General features: G+C 33.6%; 1 protein-coding gene across 3 annotated transcripts in view; it reads right to left on the bottom strand.

Annotated features, from left to right (window-relative positions):
• Positions 1-204: 204 nt before the first annotated feature.
• LOC114335067 (nuclear hormone receptor FTZ-F1 beta) overlaps positions 205-23,927 on the bottom strand; it is a 179,635-nt gene continuing 155,912 nt past the window's right edge. For 2 of the 3 annotated variants that reach the window (XM_050652237.1, XM_050652238.1), the window contains exons 10-12: positions 23,419-23,671; positions 22,377-22,531; positions 205-21,551 (exon numbers count right to left, since the gene is read on the bottom strand). In XM_050652237.1, the coding sequence (XP_050508194.1) occupies positions 21,462-21,551; positions 22,377-22,531; positions 23,419-23,671 (498 nt within the window). In that variant the 3' untranslated portion in view covers positions 205-21,461. The remainder of the gene's footprint in view (positions 21,552-22,376; positions 22,532-23,418; positions 23,672-23,927) is intronic. The other variant, XR_007698400.1, reaches the window with a different exon arrangement.

The raw sequence follows: 23,927 nt of genomic DNA, 5'->3' as shown, positions 1-23,927 counted from the left end.
ACTGTTCGAAAAACTTTAAACGGTCACACTGAAATATCTAGATTTTGGGATAATGTCACTTTTGTTTTCAAGGTGCGATATTACTTATCTTGTGTTATTGCCAAATCCCTCGTGGATGCTGGAGATGCCTTCATCTGTTATTATTGCTGCCATCGATCCTTCATTGTCAGCTTCTGGGAATATACAGGTTAAAAAATGTAAAACTAGGATGTATATTATTATATTTCTTCAATACAAGTGTTTTATATAAACGACAGTAAAAAAGTGAGTACAAAAAGTATTTTAGGGCTAGAACCGCATTAGATGCAGCTTTGGAAAAGGCCTCTTTTAGTCTTTAGTTATTGTTTTTGTAGATGAACATCTTATTTATATTAATAAAGTACAGAGGACCAATTTATACACGGATCTTTAAAATTGCAGTTATATTGTCAAATTTAGCCAGTGTACTTTAAACAAATTTGTTACCATATTGATTCGGATGATTTTCAGAAAAGAAAAACACTATTTTAAAATATTTTCTCAAAGAACACCGCGCACATCTTATGGACAATGTAATGTCACTCAAATACAAAAAAAATACATAAATATATTCGTCTCAAAATGACAATCATTTCATACCAGTGAGCCAACTCTGAATGTTGATTAATAAGGGCGTACATTGATATAAATAAATGTAAAATAAAATCGGTATGTAAATTTATATAAGATAGACGGAGGAAAAAGATCTTGTGAAAAAGCATATTATTTGTGTTTATTAATCTTTCAACACGAATTAAGTTCTCTTCTCTTATAAATAATAAATGACAATGCACCTCCAGTGACACACCCCAAAATAAGGGTCAGCCTCATGCCATGCTGGGTTAAGCCTTTTTTAAATAATGATAATATATTTTAGACTATGGACTTCAAAAATGTGATTTCTATAAACTTCAATCACAATTTACGCCATTATTAATCAGAATTCATTTATGCGGTGTCCTTTTCCATTTATTTCGTAAGCACTTGATGACACACGGGTAAAGAATCACGGACTCAACAGAAAAGACCTTTCTATTGCAAAAACAGATGTTTTTACAACTACTCATTTACATGAGACAACTCATCAAACTTCAATGATTACAGAGCTTATATGAATTTTTCCATCTGCTTCCAACTCATATTTATATTAACTGTCAAGTATTATCTGCTACCCATTCCCTTGACAGCTGACATCTCAATAATGACGTCAATAGACGGGACTAATAACCCTCGTTTCACACGCTAAGGGCTGTTTCACATTATAAGAATTTTGAACGTGCTAGGGTTTTCTCGTGCGATAGTTTTGACGCACTTGTGCTTTTCGTACAATAAGAATTGAGTCGCACGAAGATATTACGTAGGCAACATTTTTGACGTAAGAGAACTGTCAAAACATTAGAATGTGACTTTTCATTATTGCCATGTTTATAATAAACATGGCAATAATTAAAAGTCACATTCTAATGTTTATAATAAACATGGCAATAATTAAAAGTCACATTCTAATGTTTTGACAGTTCTCTTACGTCAAAAATTTTGACTTACGTAATATCGCTTTTGTAGTAAAAATACTAGATACTTGAGGAGAAATGCTTAGAATGGTGTATACCGTGCACTTAACAGTGAATTTGACGAATTAGGTGATAAAGAAAAAAACACATTTGGTAAGCACAGCAAAATTAATTATATGTCACTGATAACAACAGTAATTAAAACTGCTAAGTATATTATAATAAACTTTATTTTACATAGTTGCAATTAACGTTGAGTATAGAGGGTGTTCTATCAATATGTGTGAATATAAAAATCTATAAATCGTATATTTTTGCGTTCTTAGGATGGACCCAATGAATTCGGTTCCTCTTATTTCTCTTTCTTCGACAATAAAGTAACCACAACGCTATAATTTGATTTCGCTCCATATAAAATATACCTTTTATTCTACGAAATTATATTTAGTTTTATAGGGTAAATGACTCGGAAGGCTGGAGTAGGGCAGCCGTCGCGTCTTGTGTGAAATTATCTAAAAACAACATTTAAAACGAGGGGAACAACATTTAAAAATGAGTGGATGACGGAGGGTCTTTTAAATTCTGTACATGAAAAACATAGATTGTAATGTTGTTCTGAAGCTATTTCCTTGTGGCATTTTTGTAATAAACTATTCTAAATTGGAAATAAGCCACAATTTAACTAAAAAATGATTTTATTAACGTTTCGACGCCCAAATCGGATGTCGAAACATTAATCAAATATTTTTTTTAGTTAAATTGTGGCTTATTTCCCATTTAGAATAGTTTACTACATGGATTGTATGAGCTAATCCAAGAACCCACAAATAACAGTAGAACAACGATTATAAAAACAAATTAAGACTTTTAATTAAAAACATAAGAAATAATAACTGACAAAATAGAAATTACAAATGAATTAAATACGCATTACAGTACATTAGGACAAAAGTATGGACAAAAATACCCATTTGTAATTATACATATCAGACATCGTATCATGTACCGACCTCAGCCACAAAGTGTAAATAAAAATAATATACCAAACAACACAGCAAAATATCTTCGTGCGACTCAATTCTTATTGTGTAAAAAGGACAAGTGCGTCAAAACTACCGCACGAGAAAACCCGGGCACGTTCAAAATTCTTATAATGTGAAACAGCCCTTAGTGTTGAAACTGGGGTAAAGGTGTCAAATTTTCGCACGGTTAAGCGACTCTATACTTAACAAAGACTAAGTTTTTTTATTTTCTGTCTCAAAAGTGAAGTAATATTCTTCGTAAAGAGTTAGTTTTGCCATAGGATAATTTAAATTTAATAAAAACTGAAACACAAAATCATTTATAATGTTCATAAGAAATATTTTCAATTTTCTGAAAAGCAAGACATAAAAGTAACAAATTTGTATGTCGATAATAATTTTATATACTACAAAACAAATAAAATGCCATCAGAACACATTTGTAGTATGTAAAAACAGATTGTCCTTTATATTTTGATTTTCTTACAGTTTTTTCGAGCACATAAAAATTATTTCAATAACTTTTAATACTATGTATAGGTTTAATGGTTTAAATAGAATATATACCATGGTCTAATATTCCTATCTATTGATAGATCGAATTTTCTTCGTAACTACTACTAGTAGTAGTAGTAGTAGTAGTAGTAGTAGTAGTAATGGTTTGTCTGTAGTTATAGTCATCCGTAAACATAATAAACATTGTACCATACCGTTTTTCACTCCATTTCAAAGACAAGATGGGTACCTAAACGCTTCTTTGTGGCACTCCTATTTTACTCACTCCGAGACCTACAGACGTTTTGAATCATACTGTTAGATTAGTAAAAAATCTATGAAAAGTACTGTATTAAAAAGTTCGAAGCTTTATTTCCAAAGAATTCCTGTATGCGTGCTTTTTGATACTTGCAAAGCAGACGAACGATGAATTAAAGAAGACTAGGGGGAATCTAAAATTGCATTTCACTACCTGTCTATTCATCTAAGTAAAAATTCCAACCAATCTTGGGTATCTGTGCTCAGATACAGATAGGAATAAGCTAATATAAAATGAAAGAGAGACATCTTGTATTTCAATTGCTTCAGAGATGACCATCATCCTCTAACGTACGTTTCACCCTCCTTAGGGATCATCAGAGAGGCTCAATGGTCTGCCCTGTACTGTATTAACTTGCAGTGTCTTTCAGAAAGACATTAAACCATTTTAGAGCATTTAAGGACCAAGTTTGTCTATATAAAACTACCGACAACTAAAATGTTTTAAAACAAGTATCTTGTTTTTTGAGAGAATTCACTTCTGATTTAAACCATCAAACTAACACTTCTGAGGGGATATTATAAAGACAGTTTTGACAACGAATGAAGAAATGTAACAGCTTCAAACATGATAATATTCTTTTTCTAGATATTTATATCGCCAGTACAAGTGAGTTCGAGTTTTTAACAAAATTTTCTTTTCGATTTGTTTCTGTTTGTTAGATACAAATAATTTAAAACTATTTAAACATTTAACAATATATTTGATAGCAAATACTCTTAAACAACTCTGAAATTTTAAAGGACACCGCACACCTCACAGATCTTATGGAAAATATAATGTCATTCAAATGCAATAAAATTTACATGAATAGATTCGTCTGGAAATTACAATCATTTCGTATCATTGCGCCAACTATGAATTTTGATTAATAACGGGCGCAAATTGTAAATAAAGTTTAGGAAATCACACTTTTGAATTTCATAAAACTGTCATTCATAAAATAATACTATTAGTCTAGTGGCTATTGAAAACAGCTTACCCAGCGTGAGCTAAGTCGATTAGAGGAAACATACTTTGGTACGACTGACCAAATTATCTTCTTCTTACGGTGCCCGTGCCGTATCCTTAAGGACGTTGGCCACTACATTTGTCAATTTAATCTTATTTGCAGCCGTTCTGAACAGTTCTATTGAGATCATATTCGTCCATTGTCGTAGGTTTTTAAGCCAATAGTTTAGTCTTCTTCCTGGTCCCATTTTGCTATTGATTTTGCCTTCGATTATAAATTGGAGCAGTTCATACTTTTGATTTCTTACGGTGTGACCAAAATATTCTGTTTTACGTTCTTTTATTATAAGTATAAGCTCTCTTTCCTTGTTCATCCTCCGCAAGACTTCCGCATTTGTCATATAGCACCAAAGTTCGAATGTTTGGATTCTTTTTTGTGTGGTTTCTGTCATTGTCCAGGCTTCAACACCATAGAGCAAGGTGGAGAAAACATAGGACCAAATTATATCTAATTTATTATGTATAAGAGGAAGCCTCTGCCTCAATACTTGAAGAATGATTTATGAAATGGCGATTCACAAAATCTCTTTTCTCTCTTTAACTCACGGACATACTCATTTGATTTCAGATTGATTTACATCAATTCACAAAAGTCAAATTTCAAAAATGACGTTAAAAATTCAAGACACGTCCTAGAGACACCTGATAGTTTGTCTTAACAAAAACTTACTATCCCCACTCCAGAACTATTCACCGCGCACGTGTGCACGTGCGAATGCGCGCGCATGTATTTGTTCGTGAATTTTTGTTCTCTTAGCTTAGTTTTTTTTTAAATTGTGACATTTTGCAATATTTACCTTATTTTTCGAAGTGATTGTGATGGAATCGATTAATTTAGGTAAGAATGAATATTTCTTGAAATATTTTTAGAAAGTTTACTGTTATTTTATATTATTTTTGGAGAGTCAAAAACAAGCTGTTTTATAGTGACAATTTTGTTTAATTTTTATGTTTATAAGACATTTAGTTGTATTATCGCCTCCGATCGAGTAATAGTATAAATTTTATAGCATACTGCATATATTTGGCTAATTAATAGCATACAATTTGTAGCGTTTGAAAAAACTCCAACATTAATTTAATATCCCAATTCCCAAAAAGAATGTCTATTTTTTTAATTTATTTTGTGAAGTTCAATATCATTATAAGATCCCAAGCCGACCCTGTATACAGCCATGAAGTATTGCAGCAACATTTCAATGTGTTACAAGATTCCTGTTTATTTGAGACGCAAAAACAGAATTTGTAAGAAGTGTTGACAAAAGTACAGTTCTAATGCGTAGATGAACTTTCTAGAACAAATCTTGAACTGAAAGTTGAGTTCTTGTCAACTAAGCATCCCTAAGGATCAAAATCGCTCGGTACTTCCGTCGTATTTTCCCCGATCTGTGGCTTCAGACCGAAGCGCAGATCAGTCCGGTTTGATTTCTTCAAGCGTGAAGATCGCTTGCCGACTCACCCCAAAAGGGCGTGGTGCCTTTTGTTACCCGCCGGTAAAGGGTATAGTATGTCGTTCTGGAAGATCTAGTGTGAGGGCACGATGTTTTTTTTTACCCCGTAGTGAAGTTGGGTGCTCTTACACTGTGTTTGAGTTGTGACGCAGTACTATACGCCGGCGTGGTATGAAGTCCCTGTATCTTGTCCAAGTTCCTGTTTAAATGAAGTCTTCCGAGTCCCGATTGATGTCCTGATGTAGACATTTTGAGTTCCAGTCCCGTGATGTTTATCCAGTTGATTGCCCCGAAATAAAAAGGAAGCCATGAAGCCCACCTCAGGTCGATGACCCTGCTTGTTTGTAGATGAACCCCCTTTCCGTGTAGTTTGTGACGTGTGATAAAGGATTTTGTTTAAATATGGTATGATATATTTTTTTGAATTTTGCAAGGATCCCAAATGGATAAATATTTTTGTTGGTAAAGAGTTTTGAAAAATAATAGTTGTTTGTGCTTTCATGATGCAACTTGTAAATTAAAATGACAGTGACTTTGACCTTTGACAGCTGCGTCAAAATTTTGTTTTGACATACACTGTCCAACAAGTTCTTTTGTCATTCTTTTGTTATGTTAAATTGAAGATTTTTTTTGTAATGTAAAAGATTTGTAGATATTTTGTCCTGTAAAATCATTTCCTGTTAAAAGTTTTTTTGTTTGTTTAAAAAAAAAACCACCGTAAAGTTTTAAATAAATGTTTGTGAAAGTGTATCTATCATCTCATTTCTGTAGCCTTTGGAAAAATTTTAACAGAAAACTGATGCAACTGTATGAAAGTTTTAGTTCAGGAGAAAAGAAAGAATATGGCATAGAAGCCAATAATAAGGAAAGATGTTGTCCCAATGTAACCCCAAAGAGGAATCAATGATGATTGTCCCCCCGATTGGTACCCGTAAGTAAGAAAGTATCCAGTAAGTACCCATAGGTGAAATAGAGGATTTATTTCAAACGGCGTCCCTTTTTGTTAAATAGTAGAAAGATCCTCTAGTCAGAGTAAGTACCCTTATGTATTTAGTTATGGTAGTGTAGTCATCTTAACACCCCTTCACCCTCCCTAACGAATCTACGACCTAGCTCCCGCACAACAAATGAGCTGCCGTCCCGCAACGAGGCTTTATGTGTCTGCTTCTTCTTCTTTAGCCCCATTCTTACCCCCCAGTATCTCTATAGATAGTCTTTCCTTGTTCCCATATGAGCAGACATGTTAAACGCTTCAAATGGCGCCCAACGTGGGGCTCGATCCATTTTTAGCCCCCCTGATCCCATTAGCATGTGCCCACTACCATATCCCTTTAGCCTCCTTTCGGTCTCATTTGTACTACAACTGTTAGGCAGTGCCCGTCTTGGGTAGCCGATCTCAGTTTGTGGTGCAAGTGTTTCCGATAACATGGAAGCTCGACTCGTGTCATGTTTTGTATGCCCATTGTTACAAGTCTAGCTTGTAGACATGTTCAACTAGTAGTTAGCCTATCTACTAGTCCCCAATATCTTTAGCCACCCCCCCACTTAGTGTTACGCTTGTAATACTTGTAACGTACACCCTGAAGTTTGACCCGAGTAAATATCGCCCAAGTCTTCCCATGTAGTTTAGCCCAGATTCCTCTTGTCTTGCCCCCAGAAACTGTTTCATGTCTGTTAGTGCCCCCGAAACTGTTTCAGTCTGTTAGTCCCCATGAAAGAGCCCATTTTTGTAGTTTTTGTTGCAAAAGTTAATAATTTTTCCAAAGAGGTGTAAGTATGTACACATTTTGTTGTGATGTTGATTTGGTCGTGCTGTTGATTGTACAGGCATGTACCATTTCATACATCATAGTGTATTTAACTTGTAACCCCATATGTATACTGGTATTGTATTGTATTGTAAGTATCGTAGAACAGAATTGTATGTTATTGTAGCGTACTAACTGTATTGTATTGATATTGTACCCATGATGAAAGCATTGATTTGAATTTTTTTGAAAATATTGATGAAATATATAGACAAACAGTTGAATAAAAAAGTAACGTAAAATTTTTTTGAAAATTTTGATTAAAAGTAACGTTAAATATTTTGAATATTGAATCCAATTATGAAGTATAACAGTATGTTGTATTTTTTGCATGTATTCCTATAGATCAACAGTTTTTTTACAGAATAATCGTTTTTTGTGATTTATTGATTTGGTCATTTGATTAGATGTGTGATGTTGTTGGTATGGTCCGTGTATGAGCTTAGCCCCGTATAGTCTGTGTGAGAGTAGTCCCTTGTTTTTCCAGCGAAGCCTATCTCTGTTGGTGTATGTCATGCCACAGGTTAGTTGGAGAAGTCATCCCATTGAGAAGTCATCCCCTTGAGAAGTGGCCCCGTGAAGAAGTGAAGAGGGAAACCGTGGAGAGGCCCCCCACTTCTGTGTTTTTTTCAAGCAGCCAGGAGAAAAGCTGTCACTTTTAGATTTGAAGATAGCGTTCTCTGTCGACACTGTTTGAGAATAACTGTCTTGAAGTGTAGAAGTTAGCCCCTGAAAAAGCCCCCCCCTTGTCTGTGTTGCCCCTTGTTTTTTTTTTTTTTTTGACTAATCTATCTTTGTAGGTGTCAAAAGGATGCCAGAGGTTAGTTAAAAAGAGCCCGTGAAGTAGTAGTTGAAGTCTCCCCCCCAGTGAAGTAGTTGAAGTCCCCCCGTGAATGAAGTATGTCTTTTTGTATCTGACATGTCACAAGTGTAATACTCGTGATGAAGGAAGTGTTGTTCAGCTATCTGTGAACACTTTCATTAGTAGTCGGAGCAAGAAATGTCTTATCCCGTGTGAGCTCATATAGGAACCAAATTTCAATATTGTTTGTGTTTGTAAGCCCCTGAGTATATCTAGAAGTCAAAAAGTATGTTGTTGTCTGTTTGTTTGTCTATCCCTGTTTTGTCTGGAAGTTTTAGAGCCCATTGTCTGTTGTCCCGTGTTGTCTATTAGCCCGTGTTGTCTATTAGCCCGTGTTGTCTATTAGCCCGTGTTGTCTATTAGCCCGTGTTGTCTGTTAGCCCGTGTCCGTGCTGGAGTTTGATTTTTTTTGGCGAATAGTTAGTTGACCTCTCTTCTCTTTGTTGATTGAAAGTAGGCCAAGAGCAGAAGCTGTGACAAGGCTGGTGAGGTTAGGATCTGGCCGCGTTGAGTACAGGTGAAGCTTGCTTTCGGTCGATAAATGGAAGCGGTTGTTCGTCAGAACTGTCATACTTTCCAATGTCCCTTTGGTCTTCCCCTTGCGTGTTGCTTTCATCCCCTGTTTTGAAAAAGTAGCCCCCCGTTTTAAAAATAAAGTCCACCCCCAGTCTTGAGAAATGAAATGCCCCCAGTTTTGAAAAGTAAGTCTATCCCCAGTTTTGAAAAGTAAAGCCCAACCCCCCTGTCTTGAAAAATGAAGTCTATCCCCTGTTTCGAAAAGTGAAGTGTAGCCCTGTTTTGAAAATGAAGTCTTTCCCCAGCTTGTGATTTGAAAATGAGAGAGTTGTCTAGTGAACGTTCATGAAAGGTTCTTATGTCCTGGATTGGACTGTTGATTGAAAACGTAATGATGTAGTGTTCTCTATATCATATGTTGCGTTCATTTCCCTTAGTCTTGTTTAAAAAGTTTGATATCCTGTTTGAACCCAGTATACTAGTCTTTTCGGTCTTTTGTTGTTGTCACACGTATCCCCCCTCCCCCCTTGTTAATATTGTCTTGATTTTAGCCCTTGTTGTTGTCATATACCCCTTTGTCTAGCCCTGTCTTGTTTGAATGAGTTGTTGAAGTAAGTTGTTGGTGAGATTTTGTCTCACTGAGGTGTTTAGACTGGATTGTCTAAATCCTCGTTTTGCAGAACCGTTGCCGAAATGTCCCGTGAAACTCGCTAGGTGTTAGCAGAGTTTGGGCAGATGTTTATCTGTCAAACATCAACTTTTTAGTTTTTGTGAACCGCTCGCGGTTAGGCAACGAGGTGACAAGGCTGTGTCTGCCCTGGTATGTCACTTGTGTTACTGCTGTGGATGTCAGCGAGGTCCACACAGGGCACAAGTTTAGTTTCTTTCCCAAGGCACAGAAACTCTTGTCACCTACAGTTCTTAGTAGAGTCAAGAAACATTTAAATCTACTCGACTTTAAAGAGTCTGGCGATTGATGGCACGCTAGCCCAATCCCTAACGATTTTTTTGTTTTGTTTAATCCCCACTAGCCATTATCTAAATATTTTGATATTGTTGTCCTGTCACACCTAAGATGTCCATGTTGGATTTTTTTCTGTTTGTTATCGAAAACTGGATAATCTTATCCAGGTTTCTCTTTTGCGCGGAGGCTTTGTAGCGTTTGAAAAAACTCCAACATTAATTTAATATCCCAATTCCCAAAAAGAATGTCTATTTTTTTAATTTATTTTGTGAAGTTCAATATCATTATAAGATCCCAAGCCGACCCTGTATACAGCCATGAAGTATTGCAGCAACATTTCAATGTGTTACAAGATTCCTGTTTATTTGAGACGCAAAAACAGAATTTGTAAGAAGTGTTGACAAAAGTACAGTTCTAATGCGTAGATGAACTTTCTAGAACAAATCTTGAACTGAAAGTTGAGTTCTTGTCAACTAAGCATCCCTAAGGATCAAAATCGCTCGGTACTTCCGTCGTATTTTCCCCGATCTGTGGCTTCAGACCGAAGCGCAGATCAGTCCGGTTTGATTTCTTCAAGCGTGAAGATCGCTTGCCGACTCACCCCAAAAGGGCGTGGTGCCTTTTGTTACCCGCCGGTAAAGGGTATAGTATGTCGTTCTGGAAGATCTAGTGTGAGGGCACGATGTTTTTTTTACCCCGTAGTGAAGTTGGGTGCTCTTACACTGTGTTTGAGTTGTGACGCAGTACTATACGCCGGCGTGGTATGAAGTCCCTGTATCTTGTCCAAGTTCCTGTTTAAATGAAGTCTTCCGAGTCCCGATTGATGTCCTGATGTAGACATTTTGAGTTCCAGTCCCGTGATGTTTATCCAGTTGATTGCCCCGAAATAAAAAGGAAGCCATGAAGCCCACCTCAGGTCGATGACCCTGCTTGTTTGTAGATGAACCCCCTTTCCGTGTAGTTTGTGACGTGTGATAAAGGATTTTGTTTAAATATGGTATGATATATTTTTTTGAATTTTGCAAGGATCCCAAATGGATAAATATTTTTGTTGGTAAAGAGTTTTGAAAAATAATAGTTGTTTGTGCTTTCATGATGCAACTTGTAAATTAAAATGACAGTGACTTTGACCTTTGACAGCTGCGTCAAAATTTTGTTTTGACATACACTGTCCAACAAGTTCTTTTGTCATTCTTTTGTTATGTTAAATTGAAGATTTTTTTTGTAATGTAAAAGATTTGTAGATATTTTGTCCTGTAAAATCATTTCCTGTTAAAAGTTTTTTTGTTTGTTTAAAAAAAAAACCACCGTAAAGTTTTAAATAAATGTTTGTGAAAGTGTATCTATCATCTCATTTCTGTAGCCTTTGGAAAAATTTTAACAGAAAACTGATGCAACTGTATGAAAGTTTTAGTTCAGGAGAAAAGAAAGAATATGGCATAGAAGCCAATAATAAGGAAAGATGTTGTCCCAATGTAACCCCAAAGAGGAATCAATGATGATTGTCCCCCCGATTGGTACCCGTAAGTAAGAAAGTATCCAGTAAGTACCCATAGGTGAAATAGAGGATTTATTTCAAACGGCGTCCCTTTTTGTTAAATAGTAGAAAGATCCTCTAGTCAGAGTAAGTACCCTTATGTATTTAGTTATGGTAGTGTAGTCATCTTAACACCCCTTCACCCTCCCTAACGAATCTACGACCTAGCTCCCGCACAACAAATGAGCTGCCGTCCCGCAACGAGGCTTTATGTGTCTGCTTCTTCTTCTTTAGCCCCATTCTTACCCCCCAGTATCTCTATAGATAGTCTTTCCTTGTTCCCATATGAGCAGACATGTTAAACGCTTCAGACTAGCTGCGGATGCCAGAAATACAGGGGTTTTTAATTTTGCTATATAGGATGACGTCACAAAAATAAAAGTACCTAGATATTTGTCTTAAATATAATAATTGCGATTTTATTTTTGTTTTAACTACATCTGGTGACTGCTCTGGCCTAAAAATAATACTCCGTAAATATCTCTGCGAACAAATGGAGCTACAAGATTTTCCTCATCCAGAGGACAAATTAAAATATTTGGAAATTAACTTATTGAACTGTTATATCTGATAATTTAATGAATTTAAAAAAATTTCAAGATTTTAAAACGGCGATGATAGAGAAATGGTTAAAGACTCACGAAAAAATGCGGTATTTCTACAAGCAAATAAAGAATGGTTAAATGGAATATTTAAAACTTGTAGAAAAAAAAATGGAACCAGGTCGGCTTCCTACATTATTTGAGGACTCCATTGAAAGGATGAAAAGAAGAAAAACAGAAGAAATGCGTTCTTTGCTTGATGGTGAAGCTATCGTTCATGCAACACATACATTACAGGCTCGTGAAAAAAGGAATGCTTCAAAAATACCAAAAGAGATCCCAGCTAGTGCAAGGAAATACATAGTTGCGTACAGGAAATTAAACTTCTTTTAACTTCTGACCAGCTATTAACAATTTTTAGAAGCAAGAAACGTGTACAGAAAAGGATCAAACCACAGTCATTTTGTTCTGAAACGATTAAAATGCCGTTACCTACCGGGTGACCCCAAATACTGAGTCCGATATGTCAGATACCGACTGAGGTATAAGTAAAAACCTGCATATTTTGTATTAATTTTAAAATTTTGATTTTTTCTGTGAAAAATGCGTCAATTTTTAAAAAACAATATTTTTCTTTGATTTGTACCAGTTTTAGTAGAAATACGCTGTAAAATAATTTTGGCCGCGTAAATCCATTAAATCGACGTATGTGCGCCGTTATTAATAAAAGTTCAGAGTTGGAGCAATAATATGAAATGATTATATTTTCGAGACGAATTTTATTTGAGTGACATTATATTTTCCATAAAATGTGTGCGGTGTCCTTTATTTAAATAAATTATTTCGCGGGTGTAACTAACATTCAAAAGCACCGGTCCCTTCAAGCGTTGTTTCTGAGAGAAAGATTCATTCTACCCAAAAAAATGCTAATAAACATTTTTGTTTAAAATGATCTCAGCTACATTTCTTGCTTGAAACATTTTTTTCTACAGCGTAAAGATTCTTGATAAATCAACGTTCCCCTAAGAGGGGGACTTTAGGTGGAAGCCCAAGGTAGGAGTGCCAATCTTCTGTGCATCTTTTTTGGGGTCGCAAAATCGACATCTTCAGTAAAATTCGGTTTGTTCGTATGCTTTTTTAAAGTAATTCTTTGCTTCTTTGATTAAACGGCAAAGAGTTAATCAAGTTAATTAAGCTTCATTGATTATTCTCTTCTTACTATCTGATTCTTTCAGGACTATACTTGAATCTCTCCACTGAACTCTATGTTCATTATCCCATGCGTGTTGACATATTTGAGATCTATCAAATTCTCTATTTTTAATATAAGACTGATGTTCACTTATTCTAACGTTTAATGGTCTTGATGTTTCACCTAAATAAAATTGTTCGCATTCATAAGGTATTTTATAAATGCAATTCTTTGTTCTTTCTTGTTCATTGTTAGGTTTAGTTTTAAATAAAATAAATGTCAATGTGTTTGTTGTTTTGAATGTTGTTGAAATGTTGAATTTATTTCCTATTGTTTTAAGTTTCTCAGATAGTCATTTTATATTACATATATGGAATTGATATTTACCTCGTATTATTTATTGTGGATGTTATAGGATCCCGTTCTAAGTTGTTATGTTTATAAATAAGTTGTTCTGTTTGTCTTTATAAATAAGGAATTGTCAAGATTGGATCGAATGGAACAGAACAACTTAGAACGGGATCCTACAACATTCACAAGAAATAATACGAGGAAAATATCAATACCATATATAAAAGGACTATCCGAGAAACTTAAAACAATAGGAAATAAATTCAACATTTCAACAACATTCAAAACAACAAACACATTGATATTTATTTTATCTAAAATTAAACCTAACAATGAACAAGAAAGAACAAAGAATTGTGGTGATAAAATACCTTGTGAATGCGAACAGTTTTATTTTGGGTGAAACATCAAGACCATTAAACGTTATAATAAGTGAACATCAGTCTTACATTAAAAATAGAGAATTTGATAGATGTCAAATATGTCAACACGCCTGGGACAATGAACATAAAGTTCAGTGGAAAGATTCAAGTATAGTCCTGAAAAAAACAAAATTTTTTAGAAGATCAGTGGCATTTTCGTCTCTGATGACTTGAGTATTGTCTGTTTAAATTATTTGTATCTATCGATTTTTCACTGATAAATTTCATAAAATCAACCAATCAATATGGCAACAAAAAGAAATCATTCACACAATCCCATCAAACATATCGTTGGCACAAAAATTAAATTCCTGGTCGACTTAAACAATAAATAAAAAATAATCAAACTATTTATAACAATAGTCTCAAGAAAAATTGATCAAAATTGACAAAATCGTAGTTTTTAACTACTAATAATACACTAATACGCAAATTCAATGTTTTTCCTATTAAATTCATCTTACATCATTTCAACAAAAGGTATTTCAATTTAAATATAGTTTTTCTTTTTTTGTAAATAAAAACATATTTTTCCTGTTTTATACTTTTTGTTTTTAGAAATTCCAGAAATTTAGCTACTTTCCTGACGATTTGACAACGATGTAAGTACGATATAACTAGTTTTTTTTTAAATAAAATTTGCTATTTGTGCGACGATTTGGAAACGCTTTATAGTAGACAACATAAATTTGAATACTTGAACTGTAAGATGGATATAACAGGAAAAAATCTATATATTTGTTGACTTAAACTGGCCAGTAGAGTAAGAAATGTTCCTATTTACAATAGAAAATAAAATAAATTTGTATTTATAGTGTTAACAGAAGGAAAAGCCTAAGGAAGTGTGGAATAATGGAAAACACTAATTTTTTCTACAAATTTTAACGAAAATGCTGTCATAAAAATCATAAATTAAGATTTCCTTAAGTTTTTCTTATAGGAAATGAAGAACGGCTTCCTAGATTCGTCTCGTTAAAGTTTCCTCAAATATCTTTAGAAAAAACGGATTTTGTGTGGACCCAAACATAACAATCCCTTGGGCTCAAATCTGGATTTCAAGGAAGCCAATAAAACTGATTGTTAAACTAGAAAAATCAGAGCTAAAGTGACTGAAACATTATATCGAAGTATGCTCACACGCAGTCACGATGCAAGTAAACATTAAAGTACTAGTACACTTTAGAAGACCAAAAATAAGCATTTTTTCAAGATTTTTTTCCTCGGAACCTTTCTTAAAAATGAGCATAAAACTTTTTACACATTAATATCTAACTCTTAGAGAATACAAAAAATATATATCTTTTCATTTATGCACGTGCACTAATATTGTAGAGGGCGCCAAAGTCGAGGCCTCGAAAAAAAGTAGTTCCGATAGCGGACAGTTAATCTCTGAAATAAAAAAATCGCACGGCATTTAAAAAAGGAAGGTTTCTTACGTGACAATTTACCACCATTAGCAAAAAATTTCTCAAAGAAAAGATCTTACGGAAATTTGAAAAATTTTTGTGAAAAAATCGCCTGTTTTTCTTCAGTTTTTCATGGGTAAAAAATATTTATTTTTTGATCAAATTGTGGTAAATTGTCACGTAAGAAACCTTCCTTTTTCAAATGCAGTACGATTTTTTTGTTTCAGAGATCCCAATCCTGAGATTAACTGTCCGCGATGATTTTTCGAGGCCTTGACTTTTGCGCCCTCTACAATATTAGTGTATGTGCATAAATGAAAAAAGATATATTTTTTTCCACCTACCTCTACCGAAAGTATACTTTTCCAGACCTAATTGTAGAGAGCAAAGTTATACTTTTCCTCCCTAGGGAGGAAAAGTAACAGACGTCATGGTATTTCATTCATGAAATATAACTTATTGACGCCCTGTACAATATCTATTTTCTATTACGTAAGTATCTATACATTTTAACGTTTATTTAAAAACACTCCGTATTTTGCAGAATGGTAAAAAACAGTAAATTGTTATTCTGATTTAACAATGTTTACATTAATAATTTGACAGTTGACAGTTATATTGTACCTACTTGTTAGTTTTCGTTCTAATAAATTTTGTTGGTTAGTTACATAAATAAATTAAGTAAAAATGAAAAAATTACTTGTTATTTTTGAGGAAGGTGGAAAAACCATATGTATAACATGGGAGTAAAGTGCCTTTTCCTCCCTTGAATGATTACTGCCCTCCGCTACGCGTCGGGCAGTAAACTTCATTGTCGGGAGGAAAAGTAGCACTTTCCTCCCTTGTTATACAAATAGCTATTGTGCTCTCTAAGAGTTAGATATTAATATGTAAAAAGTTTTATGTTCATTTTTAATAAAGGTGCTGAGAAAAAAATTCTTGAAAAAAATGCTTATTTTTGGTCTTCCAAAGTGTACTAGTACCTTAAATATAAATAATTCCAATATTTTCGATATTATTTTATTAAAAGTATGTGAAACATGTGTAAAACTTTAAGTGGGGAGGGAATATTTAAAAAAAAATACGCGAATAACGAATTTCAACCGAAAACTGTGTTTTTAATAGAAATAATAATTTCGATATAAAACGATACAAGAGCCGTCTTATATTTCGGTTCGCTCAGACACTCTAACCGGTTTCGAACCTTGTTAGTTTCTCATCAGAGAGTGCATATAATATAGTCATATTATAGTCATCTCTGAACAAACTGAAACAAATCGGTCTGCAAGTATCGATATATACGATGTACTCTTAATGTGGATAGGTCGTTGTAATATTTAGTTTTGAAGGTTTAAATGATTTTTATAAAATGGCGTTTTTGAATTTATGGAAAAATTTGTTTAGTTTTCGGTAAGGAATATATGACAAGGTACTGACAACAGCTTCCACGAAAAATATAATTAATTATTTTAGAGAAAACAATATTTATCAGAAGCAAGCTTATACCATTCGGCGATCTGAGAAAGTTTTGGTGATATTTGGTTAAGTTAGGTTAAGTTTGCATTGCAGTAAACTCTAAGGAGACGTGAGACATATATACTCAAAATTGATTGGTGACAAAAAGGTTAATATATGACGTGCGAGCTAGAATAGTTGACTTGGTGAGGTTTTGTTCCAACATTTCAAGCGTTTTGGGCGCATGCTACATAGTAAATGTCATGGCAGACTAAAAATAATGAAGATTCATATTTTTAAAGCGATTTTTTGTAGAAATTTATGAATAGTCCACATTTTGTTGTCTATTCGTATTTTCATCGGCTCTATGTGTATGTTATTTCCTTAAAAAAACACTTCTCACCAATTATCTTGCTTTGTTAGTTGTATAACGTCAAAAATGGTTATCGGAGAAATAAATGGACGTTTGGTAAAACAGATCTTTATTTTTTCAACATCTCTCATACTAACTGGTCAATTTAAGTCGAAATGTTAAGTATGTATATTCTCAAAAAATATGTTTATTCGAAACACTGGAATGGAGCAAGGTTTTGCGAAAAATTCTCAAATAGCTTTATAAAAGATAGATTTGTTATTTTGTTTCAGCTAGATGGCGTTTCCTGGAAGCAAGCCTAGGCAACCAGTACCACAGATACATCTTGAAGATGTCATTTATATTTATATGACGTATACATTATATGTATTAAAGGACCAAAAAGTCTTATAATACGTCGGCTAATGAGTCCCGGGCCTAACCATGAGATGGCGACTCTAATGAATTTTCCACATGACATTTCGGTAGTCTTAACCTTCAAAAGCATATTATCATAGAGTTGCTTGAAATGACTCAAACAATGGATTCAAAGCAATTTCGTGTCTTGATTTATCACTGCTGTTTGATGGGAAAACATACTGTCCAAACCGACCAAAGGCTCAAAAAATATTACCGAGATTGTTCCGTCTATTACAACCATCATACGATGGTTTGCTGAATTCAAACGCGGTCGGACCCACACCAATGATGCTGATCGCTTAATCGAAAAAAAAAAACGCTGAAAATTATGGAAAATCGCAAACTGGAGTTGCAAGAGATAGCTGACACTCTAAAGTCATCAAAGGCCTTTTGACTATTCTGCTGTCCTCAAATAAAACGCGGTATGTGCAGCCAACTTACAACCGAGAAATTGGCTCTCAAAGTTTTTTCTCAGGACTCTATATGTTTTGACAACTTTTTAACGCAAAACATGTTCTAATGATAGTTGAACATTATTTAAAAAAACATCATGTTTTTTATCAAAGCTGTAAATAAAAAGTCACATACCGCATTTTAATTGAGCAGCGGACATATTACTGGATCAGAAATAGCGCCGTATCTGCATTTTATTTACGAATAGTATTTTTTACAAGGAAGAATAGTTACCAACAAAGAAAAATAAATAGCTTATAATAATTGTTTATTATATACGAAAAATACCTACATGTCATAAATGTTCAAAATACGAGGTCGCAACACGAGTCTCGATAAAAACGCGGTAAATGCGGTGTGCTCAATTAAAACGCGGCAAGTACATGATACTCGCTAGCACACACCGCTTTTTAGTTGAGTACTCTGTAGATACCGCATTTTAATTAAGCAGCTATTGAAATTTAGCACATACGGCATATTCCAATTTGTTTATTTTGGTAGTAAATAAAACGATACGCGACTTTCAGACATTGCAGAAGCAAAAATAAGGTCACAAGAAAACCACATATAGCAAAAACTCTGTTTTCAATTTTTCTGCAGATACCGCGTTTTAATTGAGGACGGCAGACACATGGACACTTGGGTATGAGAAAGCTGTTTTCTAAATGGGTGCCGCATTTTCTTACACCAGAGCAAAACAACAACGAATTGATGCAATGCAATGATTGCAATTTTTGAGTCGGTATGCCACAATGGAGGAAACATGGATCCATCACTTTACTCCGGAATCATCTGAATGGATAGTACCCGGAGAAAGCCGTATAAAGATGCAACAAACCGCCAAAAAGTTTATGATCTCTCTATTTTGAGACCCGCAAGGAATCATTTTCGTTGACTACTTGAAACATTGAGAAACAAAGATAATCCGTTTTACAATGGAGGCATCGAAAAATTAAAGAATCGTTGGAAGATTGTATCGGAGATTATTTTGATAAATAAAGAATAATTTTTCAAAACGCTGGTTTACTAGTTAGGCATAGACTGACCGTTTCGTTCACGGAATGGAATCAAAAACATTGAAATAATTTGTTTGAAACTCCATTGCATTCTTTTTAGTAGTATATTTATTGTCTTTATCTGAACGCCAGTTTTTTCTATCTTTATTACTTAATAATTATTTAAAATAGTACGATAATATTGCAATTTTTAGAGAAAACTTTTAGTTTATCTGTAAGTAGCTGCTTGAGAATTTTTCTTACCTTTCAATAAAACGCCCAAATTCGTATCAGATACGAACGTCACTGAGCATTGAACTCTCTATATGAACTAATACTAATCCATACAGGGCGCGTTACAAAATGTATTTGTTAGAGGAACATCGCAAACCACCCTGTACATAAATATATAAAAAAACGTCAACGATAGCGAGTTAAATAGCCTCATTGTATATAATAAAAAATATCAAAATATAAACTTAACTTAAAATATATATACATTTCGGTTGTAAAAAAGTTTTTGTGGATTTTTTCAAACGACCCTTGATATGAAATTACGTAATACTTTTCATAAAATATACAGGGCGTCTACAAATAATATACTTTACAAAAGAAAAATGCAAATTTTTGAACGTATTTTTTGTCAATTTGATGTAAATTCAAGAAGCCTTTGTAAGAATACCACAATTTTTTAAATATGGCGTCCTAACGTTATCTGACAGTTAAACAATAGCATTTGGTAAAACAATTGACTTGAATTGACAGCTACAGCCGCCATATTGAAGACCTTTATCCTTTTATAATGAGTTCCAAAACATTCAATTTTCATTTGTAAAGACCCTTCTCTGGAGATCTTAGATTTATTATCAAAAATGAGACTTTACAAAAGAAAAATGCAAATATTTGAAGAAAATTTCTAAAAATTGAATGTAAATCTAAAAATAGTTCATTTGAAAACTGCAGTTTTCTATACGCTCTGAGCTTCGCTGGTGTCGCTCCTGGCGGATTACTAATTCAACTTTCACTGGTAATTTTTAAATTTATTATTTAATTGTTATCGCTTAATATTTACAACGCAAAATAGTAATTAAATTGTAATCGATTTTTTTAAGATTTTGCTAATCATTTTGACGTTCTATTGATAAAATATGAATTTCTTATTTCGGATACTTTCACAATTATCGTGTAGATGGCGCAGATTAATTTATAAGTACATATTACGGAACATTAAAAAAACTTAAATTCAGCATTTAAAACGTAAGTATATTTAAGGTAAAAATATAAACCACAGCTTTGACCAACTAATATTTATTATAATTAATGTTTTTAATTTTAATTTTAAATTAATCACTTTGACATTTATGTCAAATTTCCGGTAAACGTTTACAGACTTGCCACTACTGGCGCTCGCGAATTTCTAAATATCCCCTCTACGTACGAGCTCACAGCGTATAAGTGACGCGTTTAGGTTAGATGACAGTTGAAAATCTTGACAAATGACATTTTGCATCAAAATTAACATATGATAGAATAATTGACAGCTGTAACCGCCATCTTGGAGTACAGTACAGTATGAATTCTAAAATGTCCAGTTTTCTTTTGCGAAGAACCTTTTGTAGATTTTTTTAAAATAAATAATTTTTTATACGAAAATTATTAGTTCTTGAATAAAAAATTAATGAATAAAATATAGAATTTGTAAAGATATAATTATCCAAAAACGATATATAGTGCAATCATAACGGGCAAAATAACGCAAAAGATTGAGCTATTGATTGATAAAATAAATAAAATTATATATTATTTGGAAGAGATAATTTTTAAAAATAATTAAACAACTTAAATTATTAAAATGAAAAAGATAATGTACTTAATACTCGGTACAAGCTGCTTAAAATTTTTTTAAAATTTTTGTTGCGAAACATAATTACATATTTATTTTCATTTTATTCGTTTATTTATTTAAAAAACTTGGAAGAATTAATAAAATAGAACAATCAACAACCCAGACGAATCTTTTTAAAGGAACAGTCTTAAAAATCTAAAATTACAATAAATTTTCTGTGATATCTAATACAAACAATTATTTTGATTAAAATACAAAAACTTTTAACGTTTTTTTCGTTAGAGAAAAAAAAGAAAGTTTTTATATTCGCTTATTGACTTCTATTTTGATACAATGCTCTGTAAGGGGGGGGGGGGGTCGTTTGAAAAAATCCAACCTACCGACAATTTTTTTAAAGTGTCCAGCACGGTTTTCTAAGTACGTAGAGTTTCACTTAAAGCTAAGTAGTGATTAAGCAGAAAATACTGTCTGTAGTATACGAGAGCCCGCCACCCAAGCTTATAAGGCACATTTTCAGTGGTCCCCCCTAAGGAGCTCCATCAGGAGGTTGAAACTGGGTCCATCTCCGTCTTTTGATTTTATCGTCAATAATTCTTTACCGACCTACAACATAAAAGTGGTTTGTTAATGATAAATAACAAAAAAAAATAAGACAGTGAAATTTTGGAAAACCACTTCCTCCCCCACCCAAAACACCACCATTTTTTCGTTTTTACTATTTTTTAGAGAATTACAATCAATTTACAAATTTCAAAAAATTCACACACATAGTTAAGGCTTTTACTAAACTATTTTCGGCGGTTTTGGGGGGATTTTCCCCATTTTATAGACTTCAAAATAGATCACATCCTTTTAGACCGGGAGATATTATACAGAAGTTCAGCCTCGAAGTCGTGTCCGTCCAACCCTACTCCTTTTAGCACCTCAATCAATTTTCCGTGTTTTATGCGGTCGAAGGCCTTTCTATAATCGACAAAGTATCTTTCTGCCATCAGTGTCAATCACATAATTGCTTTTCTGGTGCCTGTACCTTTTCTAAAAACATATTCATAATTCTTCACACTTATTGTGAATTCGGTTATAAATTATTCGCATAAAACTCTTAGCGGCATGATTCATTAGGGATACAATTGGATGATCTTCACATTTCCTTGCTTTTTGTTTTTTAGCAAGAGCTGTACATAACCTACAGCTGTAGGTTGACGGTACATAACCTAAAAATGCATTTTAACTCACCGAAAAATGTACCGATTGACAAGATGGTTACTTCCATAATTTCGGGATGTGGCAACACTGGGGACGACTGATAAAAAAATTCTAAAGTTTGACGTTTGTGCTGTCAATGAAAACTGTCAAAATATAACAATATTTACTTGCTGAAAGAAAGTACTCATGGGTATTCAGATATTATAGATTGTTTTTTCTTACCTGACATGTTCTTTGTAATTCGGGAATCCTTAAAAGTAGTTCGCCAAATTTAGCCGGACTTTCCGGGTAATGAGATAAAGTATAATCTTGTAAGGCTTTTAGAGCCTTTTCTTGGGACAACCTGACTTTCTCAGCTTCTCTTAACTCGGAAGTATCTGTAACGAAAGCATAAAAATGTAAAATTAGAAAAAGGTGGAACTACAGCAGAAAAATGACATCTTTAATGTTTTTCTTTATTTTTTTTACGCTTAGCATGCCAAAATTAAGACATACAATCTATTTTATTGAACCATAGGATGACTGGTTTCGGAAACTACAATTTACTGTCCATCTTCTGGTCTCCATTAAACCTAAATTGTAGTGTCCGAAACCAGTCGTCCTATGGTTCAATACTAATTGTTAAAGGGTAACAGTAGTAGTAATGGTGATGCGGTATGCATCTAAACATTCCGTATATGTATTTGGAACCTAGGAGTTTTCTATTGGTTCGTTGCAGCACGCGGTCATATTTCAACCAATAGGCGGCGAGGTCCCAAACGCATATACGGAATGTTATTCGGTTCCAAATTCATATACGGAATGTTAAATATTCGTACACCGAAAAAGATAAGTTTTTATTAGAGTCTGTGAAAAGGAGATTGATTTTAAAATAATTGTTACTGTATTATTAAATAAAAATAAAACAATTATAGTATTTGGAATGTTATTCGGTGCGAAATTCATATACGGAATGTTAAATATTCGTACACCGAAAAAGATAAGTTTTTATTAGAGTCTGTGAAAAGGAGATTAATTTTAAAATAATTGTTACTGTATTATTAAATAAAAATAAAACAATTATAGTATTTGGAATGTTATTCGGTGCGAAATTCATATACGGAATGTTAAATATTCGTACACCGAAAAAGATAAGTTTTTATTAGAGTCTGTTAAAAGGAGATTGATTTTAAAAGACTTGTTACTGTATTATTAAATAAAAATAAAACAATTATAGTATTTGGAATGTTATTCGGTGTTTTGCGAACAAATATTAAAATCTTACCTGAAGTAAGTAGTACTATCACCTTCATAGCGATATACTCGTATTGATCCACTCGCAATCTTCGCAGTTGCTCAGTGAAATTGAGCATTCGCTCTATACATGCCTGCATACCCATCTCCCGCGACTGAGCCAACGATATACTCTTCCCGAGGGATATCCTGATCTCTCCAGGTGTTGTCATCGACCGAAAACAACACGAGAACAGGAGCAATTCGCACCAGGAGTTGATCAGGAGACATATTTGATCGTCAATCTGGAATAAAATGTATATATTCAAAATTTGTTAAAAGTATTCTTCAAATACAGTAATGCAGTGCGTCCATAAAGTAACGCGTAAATTCATTATTAGGTAAATAAACAACATTAGTAGTAATTCCTGAAACACATCGATTTTTATTTTTAAAATATGATTTTTCGGCATATACAGTGTGTTCGTAAATAAGTATGAAAAACTTTAAGGGCTAATTCTACATGAAAAAATAATGCCGGTTTGCTCTATAAACATACGT

Source organism: Diabrotica virgifera, chromosome 5, assembly GCF_917563875.1.
Source record: "Diabrotica virgifera virgifera chromosome 5, PGI_DIABVI_V3a".
Classification (NCBI taxonomy): Eukaryota; Metazoa; Arthropoda; class Insecta; order Coleoptera; family Chrysomelidae; genus Diabrotica; species Diabrotica virgifera.
Note: the sequence above shows the minus strand (reverse complement) of the source record. Positions and strands in the feature narration are given on the sequence as shown.